The following is a 15,730-nucleotide window of genomic DNA, read 5'->3' on the forward strand; positions in this document are numbered from 1 at the left end:
GTGAAATAGATTATAGAGAGCAGTGTAGGTGTACCACTTAGGTGGGGAATTTAGGGTTTGGGATTTTAAGTGTGTTGTGGATAGAAGCAAGATGGAGGGCACAGGGTGTTGTCCTGAGTTTCCTCTTCCAGCTTCTTCTTCCTTCTTCTTCATGGGTTTGGGTGGTATTTTGTAATTGGGCAGAAAAGTCCCCACTGCAGCTCTGTGGGATCAGTTATTGGGTTAAAAGGGAAAATAATCCAGGTGTCAGCTCTTCATTGGACAGTTTAGATTTAAAAGACCTTGTAAGGAAAGATTGTTGGCCATTCTTGCTGTGCTTTTCCAGTGCACTGAGCCTGGTGTGGACAGCCTGCAGAACTGTAAATAACAATAAACAAGAACCTGAAGACCGAAAATATCCAGTGGGTCTCTCTTTCCTGACACAAGACCATTCCAGGAGGGTCTCCCCCGACAGGGGAGCCCCTGGGAGGGCCCAGCCAGAGTCCCAGAAGTCAGGGAATCAGCCACAGGTACCACGAGAGACATCCTGCTCTCTCTCCCGCTCCCTGGGCTGCCTGAGTGACTGATCAAGGAACCAGAGGTCGTGGATCCACAGGAGCAAGGCCTCCCTCCAGGGACACGATGGGGATGAAGAGCAAGTGAGTGGATAGGTGGCACCCCATGGCAAGACCCTGTGAACCCCTCCTGTGTCTGAGAGGGAGAGGGGATGCGCCCTGGAGAGAAGCGCGGGCTTTCCGCATCGTGAATTCAGCGCATGTACATATAAATTTTCCTGGAGCAGGCAGGCAGGGAGGGAGGGGGCTATTTCCTAGAGCTGATTAAAGAAGCATGACTTGATTTTCAATTTCTAACGACTCGGGGGGCATTCCAATCGACTGCAGACAGGAAATGAATACCATGCAGGCACTGCACAAGGCAGATGCTTTTGAATCTGACACTTACGTGAAATGAAAATATCTTCATTTCTGTCTCCCTCCCGCCCCATGATCTCTAGTTAGTTCTGAGCTATTTTTAGGGTAAATGGTTTTATTTTTTAAAGTTGTTATAGTCTTAGCATGTGCCTGAAGCCACCCAGACGCCACTGACAATAAAATGTATGGGAGCAGGCAAAAAGCATCTTTAGATTAGTCCCAGCAGCCCAACACAGCAGCAAGGTAAGAGAGGAAAGACGAGAGCTCAGTTTTGTGTATCCTCACCTCCTCTGGTGAGGCACAGAGATGGGACCCTCGTGGATAAGCCATACCCAGGGAGGGAGAGCAGCTCTGTAGAAAGAGAGATCCCAAGGCAAAACCAGCAGAGACACTGAAGGCTGTGGCTCAGAACTCACTTCCAGCTACTCCACTCTGCTGAAGAGATAAATATATGTATTTCCTCCTCATACAGCTCTCACAAGCAAACTGCAGTCAGTAATTGTCATGGCAGTATTGTGGGGTTTATAACCCAATATAACAATGTAATTGCTGCTCCTTTTATCAATGGCAGCAGTGCATTTCAGGGAATTGGCACATGCATCTCTTTTCCCCCACTCAGTCCATATGTGTGCAAACACATGATTTCAGCTGCATACTCCCCTTGTATTTTATTGTAGGAATAGGACAAAGGAAGAAAAAAAAAATCAGAGAGGTGGTAATAATCTGGTCCTTACTCTGATGTTATGCAAATAATGAGTTTGTTTTATCTCGATGTTCAGACAGCCCAAGCTGTATTCCTAAGAACATGAAAAAATGATCCTCACAGGAGACAGAAGAAGAAAAAGGGATGGGTAGGTGAGAAAGGCAGCTTTGATTTACATTATTCAAAGGGCCATGAATGCCAGATCAAAGAGGAGCAGGGATCAAATTCACATCCACTGGAGGATTTCAGCAGCTTTTTCAGAGCTATTGATCTCTCAAGGGCAAACCCTTTTAAACACTAGGTGATGCCTCTAACCAGCCAGAACTCTCACCTTATACTGGCTGAGCCTCATGTGGTTTGCTTTCAGCAGCTGAGGAAAACAGCAACAGCCAAGAGAGCACAATGTAGGACACACAGATGCAGGACACACAGAACTGAACACAGAGATGGAAGGTGAGCATTTTCTGCACCTGATGTTGTCTCACTGCATCTGCTGCAGAACATGGCCATCGTGGTGGATGTTCACTAAAAACCAGATCCCCCACTGACAAGCCATGTGCTCGCTCTGAGGACAGACTGCTGCCACCCTGATGAGAGTTCTGGGCAGAGTTACTAAAAATATAAATTCACCTTGTATTTTGTGCAGGATGAAGGTGGAATAAGACATCTAAGGAGCTACTGCAGCTCAGCTGGCAAGCAGTGACTTGTTCATGAGTTTGGACCCAGAGGTTAATCTGAGCCCCTAGAAGGCTCAGGATCCAACCCAAAATCAAGTGCTGAACTGTCAAATGCATCACAGATTGGCATCTTCCCCTCACCCCTCCCCTTCCTTGGGACAGGTGCCTGGAGTCTGGCAGACAAGCTTCCTGGTGTTTTGCCTTGTCAGTGGGCTTCGGGATCATGCCTTAAGCAGGAGCCATTGGAATCTGGTGCAGTAAAGCAATGTAACCTGCTCCAGCCCCAGATCATTTCCTAAGAGCTGCCTTTGGATCCCCTTGCAGCAAGCCCATTGCAGCTGCCATCATCCCATCCCTGGGAACGCTCCCTTCATGCTGCACCAGCACCTTATGGATTATTTGCCTCTTTCCAAGCTCTGCTCGCATTTTGAAGCCTGTCTGCTCCCACCAGCACTCAGCACATCTTGGTACCTTGAACATTTTCAGGAAATGGATGGTCCTTTTCCTCCTGCAGGTTTGGATTGAGAGCTAGTGCTGCTACACACATCAGAATTCTCCAGGACTCCACCAGGCAAAGAGCTCACTGGAAACCTCTGCAGTGTTCCTTGGATACACCTGCAGTCACAGGCAGCGTGGCTGAGATATAAATTCACTAATGTCAGACACACACACATCAAGTCCCCCCTTCTTTCCCAATAAAAGCCTGGACTTTAAAGCACAAGGTGAGGAACAGATACTCTACTGGCCAGCTGCAGTGAGGCTTTCATAAATAATGTGACTATCAACCCCCCAAATGGAAAATGATACTCCAGAAGCTCTGTCCTGCCTGACAAATATCTGTTTTCCTCTTGCAGAAAGGAATAACATGATAGAAGAAGTCAAGTGCTGAATGCCTAAACAAACTGAATTCAGAAGAGATGGTAGGAGTAATGATGGAAGAATTGTAAACCTGCAAATGTTAAAGTTGCCATACTCTTCTGCAGAACATTAAACCTATACTGCAAACCTCCAATAGACAGGGACTGTGCTCTATAAAAATCATGATGAATGCAGGCTTGTTTTTATATTATGGAGGTCCTAATCCTCCTCCTCCTCTGCCTTTGCTCTATTGTTACAACATCAAAGACCAACTGCTGGCCAAGATACAGTCAATATGAAAAGGGCGACCAGCAAATTTACTGCTTGACTTCATTCCCTTTAAATGGAATAGGCACCATGGCCCTTTTTCAAAGTCCAATCACAGACATATATCTTTTTTATTGGACATCATGTACAATAAAGTGAAGCTGTAACTTGGAAAAAAAATAGAACACCTTAAAAAAATCCCATGAGGTGAACATTCCTTTATAAAAATATCACTGTGGTTACATGTTGTGAAAAACTCCGGGCACTCCACAGGGCAAAAGGCATGGAGTGGCTAGGTTATAGTTTAGCTAAGCTGCATACCCATGCCTGATATTGAGTTGGTTTCGAAAAAATACCTCAACCCACTAATAAAAAGTGATATATTTAAGATGGAAGGCCAGCATCATTCAAATAAAGTGTAATGGCAGCATTCATGTCACGAGAATCATTAACTGCTTTGTTACAGCCTGCTCTCTGCAGCGAGCCTTTCCAGACTTCTTCTGTCCAGAGAATCTGAAAATCAGGGGCACAAAATGCTGATATAGAGACTGCACCTTTAACAACTCCAGTCTGATCACTGAGGTAACTCCCAGAGGCACTTTCAGATGAGAGTTGTATCAGCAGACAATGGAGACAGCAGCAGTTTTATTGCTCTCATGCTTCTAAATAGAAGAGAAATAATTTCTGGCTATGAAATGAAATCGTGTGTGAACAATTTACATGATGTAGGAGGCAAGTAGAGCGGGGTGTTGCAGAATCTAGGCTGGACAGCTATGGTTCTCATTCTCTGTTTCAAACTGTTAATCATGTTTGTTTCTTTGGGTAGCTTGTGCAAGCAGACATTAGCAGGTATCTGGTTACTAATGTTACATCAAGACCGATCTCATACTTATTTTAAAATCCTGCACTGATGCATATGGCAGGCAAAACTAAGGAAATTTATGTCCTATCTTTGTAAACTTCAGCAGCTGCTTCCAGTGGAGTAATGATGGTTTCTTCTGGCAAAAACTGCTGCTGCTGGGTTACTTCTAAGGCAATAAAGATACCAAAGCTGTGTAAATAATATTTTAAGCACTATCTTAAAAATATAGTTGTCTTATCACTAGGTCCTCTTCCCTGTTATTTCTGTTACAATTTCTCTGTTGTCACCTCCTGCCATCCCAGCCTGCAGCACATCTCTTTCAGTGCAAGGACTTCACCTCCTGCTCAGCATTCCTGGCCATTCCTCTATTCCAGGAACTGTTCTGACTGAGTGCCCAGCCCAATGAAGATGCAAAGCCAAGATGCCTGAAAGGAGTATTCAGGAAGTTAAACCTGTCCCATGGATGAATGACATGGACCCACTGATGGCTCCTCATGGGAGGAGGAATCCACTTTTCTCAGAGTGGCTCTAGTGGCAAAAACAGATGGGGCACTATTGGCTTTTATAGGAACTTACAGAGAACTCACTGGTTGTGTCATGAGAACTGATCTGGCAAAGAGGAAATGTTAATCTTCCTAGAAGAAGGAAGAAGAACTACTCTGAAACAAACACCTGGATTTTTCAGTGCAGAGAAACACAACAGATGGAAATTAATTCATGCAACATGAAGAAAGCCAAGTGCCAGGGCCCAGCTCAGTGGAAGTCAGTGGAAGGAGGTCAATTTAAACACACTGAGAATGCAGATCTGGCACAGAAACATAAAAGCCAAGGGATGTTTGCACTCCTCCTGCCTTTCAGTGTGCACTGACTCCACCAAGAGTGTGAGAGAAAGATTTCATCCCTGATTTTCCCCTCTCATCTTCAGGAGCACCTCCCTTCATTAAAGGCTTAAGAGATGAACAACTCCAGTCCAGCTAGCCTGCTAGAAGAGAGGAATAAAACAGATATGACCCATGGCTATGAGTTCCCTGAGCACTTGGAAAACAAGGACAAAGGGATAAAGGAATTGCTTACCAGTAACGCCCACACCAGCTCCTCTAACCAAGCATTCTGGTGCCACACAAGTGACCACTGTGGCAAGCCATCCCTTATTACAATAATAAGTTACATTTCACTTTGTTTTCTTTCTTTTTCTGGTATTTCAAATCAAAAGTTCATGGAAATACCAACACTGGAAATATTCTGCTCTTGCTGATGTACCAGTGAGCTCACTACGCTGTTTCTTGGAAATGTTTTTCATCTCTATGCTTTGGACTATGAATTTAGCCTGGCATTTACTGTCTTTAAAACTTGTAAAAGAGGCACAGTGGTCTTAAAATGCAACAGGAACCAGTGCATCACTGAGTGCTTCCTCCTGCCTTTTACTGAAGCACTTTGTATTTTTCACTTTAAAGTTAACACTTCATTATTCATCTCTGACAGTGCCTCTATTCAGGCTGGAGACCCACTGCACTGTAGCTACACCACAATAGTGGAAAACCTCAACCTCCATAAGCTTGGGTTGACAATTGAAAAGTAAAATAAGGGGGGGGAAAAAAAGGCACCACTGAAAAATGATACCTTTAAAAAGTCACCTTTCTGATAACTGAACATTATTCAGTCCATTCAAAGGGCTTCTATGTAGAGTAGTCTTAAAGCAGACAGCAAGGGAAGAGTAGTAACAAAAGGACCAAATAAGCACTAACTAATAACACTGTGAAGAGAACAAATGAGGCACAACTGGGCACTACCACATCTGTGTGCAAGGAACACTGGCAAAACACCCAGAAGAGCAAAAAGCAACCAGTGCTCACAGTCAAACCTGCCAAAGCTGCTGAATCAGGCTGCAAGCACTGAGCAAAACTACATGGCTTCAATATTTTAGGTTTGCACTTGTGTAAGGAAACATCTCAATTGTCTATCTATATATTCCAAATATGAGTGTATTTCAAGATTTGAAAGTAATGCAGAGAAGGATGGCAAAATATTTCCCTAGCATTACTTGCACTCTGCACTTCTACATAATAAAGGAAAACAGAGGAGAAAATCTTAAGCATGAAATCAGTGCATCTTAGAAAACACAAGAGATTTGCAAACTGATTTTTTCTTCCCACTGGAATACCTAGCAATGACTGGGTTTTCAGAAGTCATCTCTATGACATATGATTTCAGAAAGTTTTCAAGCATACATATTATGTTGTCAGGCCAAGCCTGCAGTTTCTGCATCATTATCAATACTGCTGCCTTCTGCACTTCACTTTCTGGGAAGTTCTCAGATGCTGTGACATAACACAGCATCTGAGAGCATAACACAAGTGTTTCCACCTTACCAACAATTCTTTCATTGTTTTCTTTGATGGAGTTTTCCACCACTTGGGAACAATTCAGCATTGATTACTGATACAGAGATGTTGCAGATATGAGCAGAGACAAAAGAACAAGGCTGAATTCAAGCCACAGTTCCCAATTTACATCCAGCATAACCTGCACTGGTTAAACACATGTGTCCCAGCAAAGGAATTCCACAGCAGAGCAAGGTGCCAAACAGCTCAGGATGCTGAACCCCTAAGTACCTGCAGGTCATAAGAGTGATGTTACAAACCACAGGGGACACACACTGAGCAGCAGCACACAGACAATGATGAGGAAATTGTTGAGGCCACCTCAAGCAGAGCTGCAGCCCTAGGCCTCCTTTTTCTGTGGGCAGCTGGCACTAGGAAAGGACAGGACAGGGAAATGGGACTGAACCTAAGGGTTGGTCAGGAGCAGAGTGGTTGTATCACTGTTAGAGCTGCCAAGACCAAAATTAGCAAAATATGCCTCATCCAAACATCTTGGTAAAATTTACCTCAGGGAGTTACATTCACACCTGCCTAACATTGCTCCTTGCAGCCATAACTAAAATATAACTAAAATATTCACCTGTTCTGAATTACTGCAGTAGTCTAAGACGCTAAAAACCTTGCCACATCCTACCCTGAAGGTGTAGCAGCACTTTTCCACCAAGGATATTTTAGTTTGCTGTGAAATTAATCAAAGTGATAGGTATGAAGAGAAGTTTAATTAATGCTTTCTGGAGATTTGTGGGAGAAATGGGTTTGAAAGGAGAAAGAATCTCTCCTGAGAACAGGCAGGTTCCACTGTCACTGCCAAAAAGCACAAAACAGCATCCCCTGTGATGAGGAGCCCCCTCACCAAAAGGGATTCTGGGTTCCAGAGAATCAGCCTGCCCAATCCACAGGCCACCTGCTCTGGAAGCTGCTGATGCAATGTACAAATGTCTCTTAAGGCAGGGTTCAGAGTAAATACACAATGCACATCCACTTACTGGCACCTTATACAGGCTGAAGGCAGTCTGGAAAACAAGAAGGCAGAATGTGGCATGGACAGGTTTTCAAAGATGACAGACAATCAGTTCCTAATAGAGCAAACCAAATGTAAAGCTCCAGAGCTCAAATTAACTTCATAAAAACCGAGTCTAAAATGCTCCCAAAGTAAACAGCTTGGGACCTACTTAGCTGGGGAAGCCAGAAAGCTGAAATATGCCACTGTGAAATATGAAATATGCCACTGTGTCTGACTGGAGATAGTTTTACAAATTGCCTGAATGCAGCACAAGGGTCAGCAGGAACATACAAGCCCTGGAAAGACTGAAATGCACCCCAGCAAAGGCAGCAGACAGCACACCAGTGCTAAACCACTCATGGCACTGAACTGGGCATCTTGGGAGAAAATTAGGAGCTCAGCCCTGCAAAGGGCTGCTCACACAGCTTGGAGAGTGACTCCTGTGCAACCACTTGCAAGCAGCAGAGTTGTGGAAACACAGGGAATATTTCTCTGTCTGCCCTGGGGTGCCCTGACTTTGACCCTCATTCATGGAGAAAGTTTCCCAGACTTCAAAATAGACCAGAATCCACAAAAGTGAGAAATAGATTATAGAGAGCAGTGTAGGTGTGTCACTGGGTGGGGAATTTATGTTTTGGGATTTCTAGTGTGTTGTGGATGGAAGCAAGATGGAGGGCACAGGGTGTCATCCTGGGCTTCTTCTTCTTCCTTCTTCTTCATGGGTTTGGGTGGCATTTTGTACTTGGGCAGAAAAGTCCCCATTGCAGCTCTGTGGGATCAGTTATTGCGTTAAAAGGGAAAATAATCCAGGTGTCAGTCCTTAATTGATAGTTTAGTCTTAAGAGACCTTGTACCAAGAGATTGTTGGCCATTTTGTGCCTTCTAATGAAAAGCTGCTGAACTCACAGCAGTGAGACTGTTCTACTGATAAGGAATAATGAACACCTGAGTCTGAACATGAACTACTGTCTCAAGTGCCTTCAGTCCAGACCCAGAGAAACCCACACCTGGTTACCCCACACAGAATGTGTTTTTTCTGGTAGGGCTCAGAGAGCATTTCCAACAGGCTGTAATTCCTTTGCATGCTTACTGAAGAGGGGGACAAGGGCAGGAGCAGGGGGAGTAAAAGGGGAAAAAAATCTTTTTACAGCATTGTGCTGCTTTTCAAATGATGTTTTCTTACACAGCTCCAGTTTTAGGCACAACTACTGAGTTTCAGGCTAATGTAATACTGCTGCAAGTATTGCAGTGGAGACTCTGACTTCATGTGCTGTGACATATATTGTTGGTGGCTCTGTTACTGCATTTTACCAGGTCATTTTTCTTGGTGTGGGAACACTGTTATTCTTGGTGTGCAAGGCTTGCTATGGAAAAATTAGAAGTGAAGGGGATAAACTTCACGATGAAATATTTTCTCTCAGAATGGAAGCACAGATTTTAGAGCATCGTAAAGTATTAAAAATGTCTTCCAAAATTTATGTTCAAGCCTTCCCTTGGTTTTAGAACTATATAAAAAGATAAAACCATACCCAAACTGCTTTTTTCCCTCTCTCAATATAGCTTCATTTGCTCTTCTTCAGAAAAGAAATTTTGTACTTCTTCATTTCATAAATATGCTCCAGAACAGCTTCTGGATGATAATTAAATTAAGCCTAGTAGAATTCTCAGCAGAAAAAATCTTCCCCTTCCCCAATTCTCCAATTTTTTTTTTTCCTGCTGGAAGAGATGGAAGGAAGGGAATAAACTCTGACTGAGAAGCACAAGGCTGATTCCCTCTCATAACCCAAGACTGTGAGCTGTTTCACAGCTCCAACATGGATTTCCCATTTTGTGCTCCTTTGCCCTGCCACAACCCAGCTCCAAGAGCAGCATGGAACTGCAAAGGTCCAGCACCATCACTGCAGCAGTGAACCAAGGGAGCCTGTGCTTGGACCTCCCCCCTCCCAAAGAGCACCCCAGGAGCACATTGGGATTTTCTCCTCCCTGCTGCTCCTCTGCAGCCAGTCACAGCAGCACAAGGCAATCCCAGACATCTGGAATCTCTGGAGGCACACACAGAGTGGGGAAGGGCACCAATGGGAAAGAACAAGAGGGAGGAAAAAATAACTTGCTTAATTTTAGGGTGGAAGGGTTTTTTTTTCTATATTTCTTTCATCTCTCAGTCCAATTAATTGCAGGGGTTAACCCAGCTGAAAGACCAAAAGAAATCCAAACCTATCCTACAGAAACCTTCCTTCCTTTGAAGGACCAAGGATGGGAGAAAGAGAAGCTTTTCCTTCTCTTACTGAATCAGACTTCAAATGCTTACAAGTGTTTTAGACTATTTAAATCTCCAAAAATATTTTAAGATTACTAAGGATTCTTCCTGAATTCATTTCATGTAAAAAGGACCCAATTCTGACTACCTCACTTGTGCAAACAGATGCCTAAATCCTAGCAGACCATATCCTCTGTTGGGTAATTGCCAGGGCCTTTTGATACAAATTTGTCAGGTCAAAAGACATCTATAAACATCTTTGTTGCAAAGATTACTCTCTCCTGGATTTGCCACACTTCTTCAAGAGAAATTTCATCCAATGCAACACCGATCTACTCACTTCTCACAATCACTCCTGTCCTCAGATGTACCAGGACAGGAAAACCTTGAGAGATGTCTGAGTGCTTGTATCAACCAGTCTGAGGTTGTGCAGCTCCATTTCCCACACTGATTCTCTCCCTGTGAGTGCAGTGCGTGAGGATTTTGCGTTTACTTCAGCACGTGCCACGATACAGCCCAAAACCTGCCAAAATCAGAAGACCTCAGTGCAAACTTCTCAGTGAGATTGATACTGTGATGCTCGGAATGGAAGCATCTGCCTGCTTAAGTGCAACCTTCTAAAGCAATAGAATCCAGCTAGCTACAGAATCCCTGGAAGTCATAAAACCAGAAAATGGATAGACTCCCATCTGTTTAACCAATTGCTCTCATCAATACCCTTTCTCCCCGTAATGTTTTGGACAGGCATTGTGCAAATACAATACACAATCTCAAATACCTAACTGCAGAATCAATGGAGTTGGGAAGTAGGTAAGAATTTCAACTCCACAAATGGCAAAACGTTATGAAAATACGAACTGCTAAAGCTATCACAGCGCTTCAGGCACAGAGTTTATTAAGGTAATCTGTAAAACGTCACCCAACAGAAAAAATTCTTGAAGCCAACAATCTACAGCCAACTGCAATGATAATAGTCCAAGATAATTATCTGAAGATGATTTTCCTCTTGTTTCACCCTAACCTTACAAGAGAGCTCTAAAAGGAGCTCCTCAGGGGAATGGCATCACCCAGAGTTCCCACTTGCCCAGATGTTTCTCTCATTATGTTACAAGCCTGTCAAGAAAAGGCAAATTCAGGGTTATTCTAATGATAGCAAACACCTCATAAAAAAACCCTCCAAATTTACTTTTCCAAGGAACATCATTTAAAAAGGCATTCCCAGTGCCCATGAGAAAAGAAAGCATCATTTATAAAACATTATTACCAGAAATCTTGCAGATATTAAAAAAAAACATCCTGGAATGTCAAGTGATAAAACTGCAGCGACAGCATGGTGGGGCCTGACCCGCAGTGCAGGGCTCAGCACTCCTCAGCAGGACTCCCACCAAGTCCAGCAGGAGGTTTTCTGACTTGGGGGGGACCTGACTCCAGGCTGTGACTGGGATGTTGAGCCTGCAGCTCTGGGTTCATTTTGTGGATGCTGGGGATCCCCTGCATGCACTCTCCTGACTTCTCCTTGGCTTTTATCCTCTGCTGGTGCCATGATTCTTACCCAGATGACAGATGGTTTACATAAATTTATAGTGATAAGAATGATGACTTTTTTTGTCCGTTTGTCACATGACTTGGTGGTTGATTTTATTTTACCACTTGGATGGAGGAGAAGAGAGCTGGCCAGGGCACATGCACCTGACCAGAGATTTACAAGCTTTGGCTGGGGATGTTGGTGATTCTGCAGCTTTGATCACTGTCTCCAACCATTATAAATGAATGGCAACGTGATACCGAATAAAAAGAACGACCTGCAAGAATATTGAAACAGAACAAAAAAAGTCCTTCACCTCACTCGGACATAATACACAGTGGAGTTTCGTGGGAGAAGTCTTTCAAAAGCCTGGAATGGTCTAGCTGGGTCACAAGCGCTGTCCTTCACATCACAAGCACTTCAGACCCTAAGTTTCTTGCCTATTTCAGGACTGAATGTCAGCCTGTCTCTTGGTGCTTTCCAAGGAAAGCCACGCACTCAGTTCCAGCACTTCCCGAGACCGTACACCTATCAGTTCCCCTCTCACTGTAGGCAATCCTGCGCCCCACGAAGGGATGATGCCCTGGCTGGGACATGCCGTGCCTGACACGGCTGCTTCCATCCCCTGCCTGCCCCGCAGGCTGCCCAGGTGCGCCGGCCGCCCTCCGCTGCGGGAACACGCGTGGGAGCCGCCCCGACGCCTCCCGCACGGCATCGAACCGCGGCGCCGGAGCACCTCTGCCTTTGCCACCGCCGTCCCGACAGCGCACAGCCGAGGAGGGCGGGGGACACCCCGTAAAAAGCCCCGGGGAAAGCCCTCGGGGCCGGGCCGGGCGGCGTGAGGAGGAGCAGGAGGAGGAGGAGGAAGGGGCGGACGGGGCAGGTGCACGGCGCCGGCTCCCCCGTCTCGGCCAGCGCCGCGCTGTCCCCGCCGGCCCCGGGGGACGCGGAGGGTGCAGGGGAGGCGGGGCGGCACTCACCTGCCGCTGGCTGTGGTTGCCGGCAGCCGCGGGGGCGTGCGGCTCTCCGCCGCCGCGCAGCACGGTGATGTGCAAGGTGAGCAGGAGCAGCCCCAGCAGCAGCAGCAGCTCGGCCGCCAGCCGCACCATCCTCTTGAGCCGGGCGGCTTTAGGGCCCCGCGGCGGCGGCGGCGGGCGCGGAGGAGGCGGAGGAGGAGGAGGAGCCGCGGCGGCCGCCGCCGCCGCCGGGGCCGCCGCCGGAGCGGCCCCGGCCCCGGCCCCAGGAGCCGCAGGACGGGCGGCGGGGACCGCGCCGCTCTCGGCGTCGGCGGGGCGGGCGGCGGGCGCGGGGCAGCGGCGGCAGCAGCAGCAGCAGCAGCAGCAGCGGGGGCCGCCGCACCACGGCGGAGCCACGTCGGGGCGGGATGCCGCGGCGGCGGCGGCCAGAGTCCCGGCGCTGCCCGGCGGCGGGCGGCAGGTACCCGAGGCCGGCGGCGTCTCTGCGGGCAGCCCTGCAAGCCAGAGGCACCGCGGGCCGTCGGAAGGAGGGAGCGGGCGGCCGAACCCCCGCCGCCTCGGGGAGCCGCGGCCGGCGGAGAGCGGCGGGTTTCGGCGGCCGGCGGGGACGCGGTGCGAGCACGGGGGGAGCCGGGAGTGCGTGTGCGAGGGAGAGGGAGGAGGGAGGAGAGCGAGGCGGGGGGGGCCGGGGACGAGTCTCACATGGCGGGGAAGCCGGGACGCTCCGAGGGGAGGAGAGAGCTCGGGGCTATCGCCTCCCTCCCCGCGCGGGGATGGGGCTGGCCCCCGGACCAGCTTCCCCCGCCGCCGCCGTGTCCTCGCCCGCCCCGCCGCTCCCCCCTCCTCTCCCGACGCCCGTCGAGGCGTCGCCCTGCCCTGCCCTGCCCGCCCCGCCGGGCCCCCGCCGCCCCGGCCCCTCGCCGTGCGACCCCCGCCGGCTCCCAGCTCCCCTCGAGCTGCGAGCTCCCCGGGGAAAAAGAGGGGCAGATTGCAGCTTCCCTCTCCCGTCCCCCTTCCTCTTCCTCCCCTGGCTCAGCCGTGGGAAATGGGACAGGGAGCGAGGGGATGCGAAAAGCTTCAGCTGCCCGCTGCCCTCCCGGGGAGCTGGATACCTGGCTCCATCTCTCCTCTCTCGTCCCTCCAGTGCCCTAGGGCTGGCGGGGGCAGCGCCGCACTCTCTCCTGCCACCCTGCGTGCGTGTTTGCAAGCGGCTGCCGCTCCTCCTGGCTGCTGCTGCTGCTGCTGCTGCTGCTGCTGCTGCTTCCAGACCCACTTTCTCGCCCCCTCGCTCTGTGTCGGGAGAGGTACGTGTCGGATGCTTTTATACTGCCCTGCCTCCTTCTCCTGCTCCCCCCCTTTTCCTTCGCCCTCTCTGCAGCTCCTGCTCCAGCCTAGCGTGTCCCCCCCCGGGATGCTCCTCTCCTCCCGGTGCCGACCTGCTCCTCTCCGTGCCCTGCTTTGCCAGGACACCCCACTGCTGCACCTTGCGTCCCGGCTGCCATCTCTGCTCGGCTGGGATGGATCTGCCCTGCAGTGACACGTCCCCCGTTGGTCTGTGCGTCCCTGGTGGGACTCCACGGGGATTTGACACTCCTTACTCTTCTTCTTGGTTGCTGACCTGTGTCAGTACTGTGGAAAAACCTTCCTCTCTCAGATGGGAGGTCCTCAAATGTAAAAGTAATGTGGACTTGAGAATATGTGAAAATGAGGGTTGGATTATCACTGGCTACAAGTCAGTATCTTAGCGTCCGGTCTGAGGAAGGTGGACTGCTTTGTTGGTGCTCAAGTTGCAGCTCAGTGTAGCAAGAACAAACACAGCTCAAATCAACTTGAAGCATAATAAAGCCACCCAACAAGAAATGGGACTTTTGGAATCTTTGTCGTCATTCTTGCTCAATTGGGGATGTTACGTATAAAAATGAGGACACGATCAATCTGTGAGTATGTGACAGCTGAGAGGCTGAATTGGTCTAAAATTTCTAAATTGGGGAAAAAGCATCCCCCAGTCTGAAACATTTTCTTCTGGAGACCAGTGTCCTCAGCAGGGTTTCCTGCAAGGTAAGGGTGAGATGTTCCTCCAGCTGGGACGAGGCACATCATGGGAACCTTAGCCTGCACTGTGCCCTGGAAAACTGGCACTTTTGGGGCACGAGGAGAATCAGAGCTCCCCAGAGGTTCTTGCAGGTCTTGGAGCATCTGAAGGTTGTGGTCGTGAGTGAGTCAGAATGATGTCTTGTGCTCTTCCAGTGGTAACCACTGTCAATGATTGCACAGGAATCAGGCAAGAATATAGTTAATATAATTGCACTGGGGTATCATTAAAGATGTGACCAAAAGCCACAAGCCCCAAACCTTCAGATTTAAGGGTTTTTAAATCCACAAACATAGTCCATATTAGCAGTGCAGTAGGAATGATCAGCACAGATGATTGTGCAGGGTAGGGACTCCCATGGGTCTGCCCTGAGTGTGTCAGAGGTACAGCTCCCATCCCGTGACATCACTTGTTGAAAATTACCCGGTATGGCCCCGATACTCTTGGATCATACAGAGCTATTCAATACTGCATAAAGCCATAACAGCCTGTGGGACTGTCACATGGCTTTTTAAAAATGTGGGGTTTTTTTGTTTTTTTTTTTTAACCCAAACATTCCTTGGGCTAATCAAAACACTGAGAAGATAAAAACACTGATTGTGCTTCGGATGTCATCGCTCGGCCTCGGCTCTCCTCCTGCCACCCTTGCTGCCATCCTGGTGGCAGCGAGCAGAAGCAGGGCAGCTACAGGAGGCAGGCTCGGCAGCCAAGAGGCACAAGTGTCCTCCAGGTTTGCCAAAGTCCGACCATACCTAGTGGCTGTTGAAGAAAAGTGGAAACTTGGCGCATGAGTTCTGCATTTCAGAGCTTCATAGCGCCAGCCGACAGGCAGAGCGAGGCTGAAGGCTCCTAATGCGAAACAGCCTGAGTGACAGTCTGCTCTGAAACACACACATGGCTCTGCCGCCGAGCTCTGGGTAATGCAAGCTCTCCCTTGCCTTATGAAACTGAGCCCAAAGACATCTTTAATCCAGATGAGATGGGCCCGTACTGGTGTGCATCTCCTCGTGGCACATCGACGCACTGAGCTGTTGCGCAGAGCCAGGGAGGGACAGAGCAGGGCTGCTCGCAGCTGCAGGCGGGCTGCAGTGAGGAGCCAAAGCCTCTTCCCACTGGAAAAAATTGGGGTAAAAGTGGCACTTGGGAATGGCACTGCTGTCTGGGGCAGCGAGGCAGGAGTGGGCACACAATGCTCTGGAGATGCCCCTTTACATTCG

The 15,730-nt window shown here is 48.5% G+C and overlaps 1 protein-coding gene across 2 annotated transcripts in view; it reads right to left on the reverse strand.

Moving 5' to 3' along the window:
* Positions 1-12,553, reverse strand: part of ISM1 (isthmin 1) — a gene marked incomplete at its 5' end in the record, with an annotated part of 37,030 nt that extends 24,477 nt beyond the window's left edge. The window contains one exon of one of the 2 annotated variants that reach the window (XM_084202303.1): positions 12,425-12,553. In XM_084202303.1, coding sequence (XP_084058429.1) covers positions 12,425-12,553 — 129 coding nt within the window. Of the gene's footprint in view, positions 1-12,390 lie in introns of both variants that reach the window. The other variant, XM_084202302.1, reaches the window with a different exon arrangement.
* Positions 12,554-15,730: the final 3,177 nt, after the last annotated feature.

This window comes from Fringilla coelebs, assembly GCF_963513975.1.
Source record: "Fringilla coelebs genome assembly, chromosome: 3".
NCBI classification, from domain to species: domain Eukaryota; kingdom Metazoa; phylum Chordata; class Aves; order Passeriformes; family Fringillidae; genus Fringilla; species Fringilla coelebs.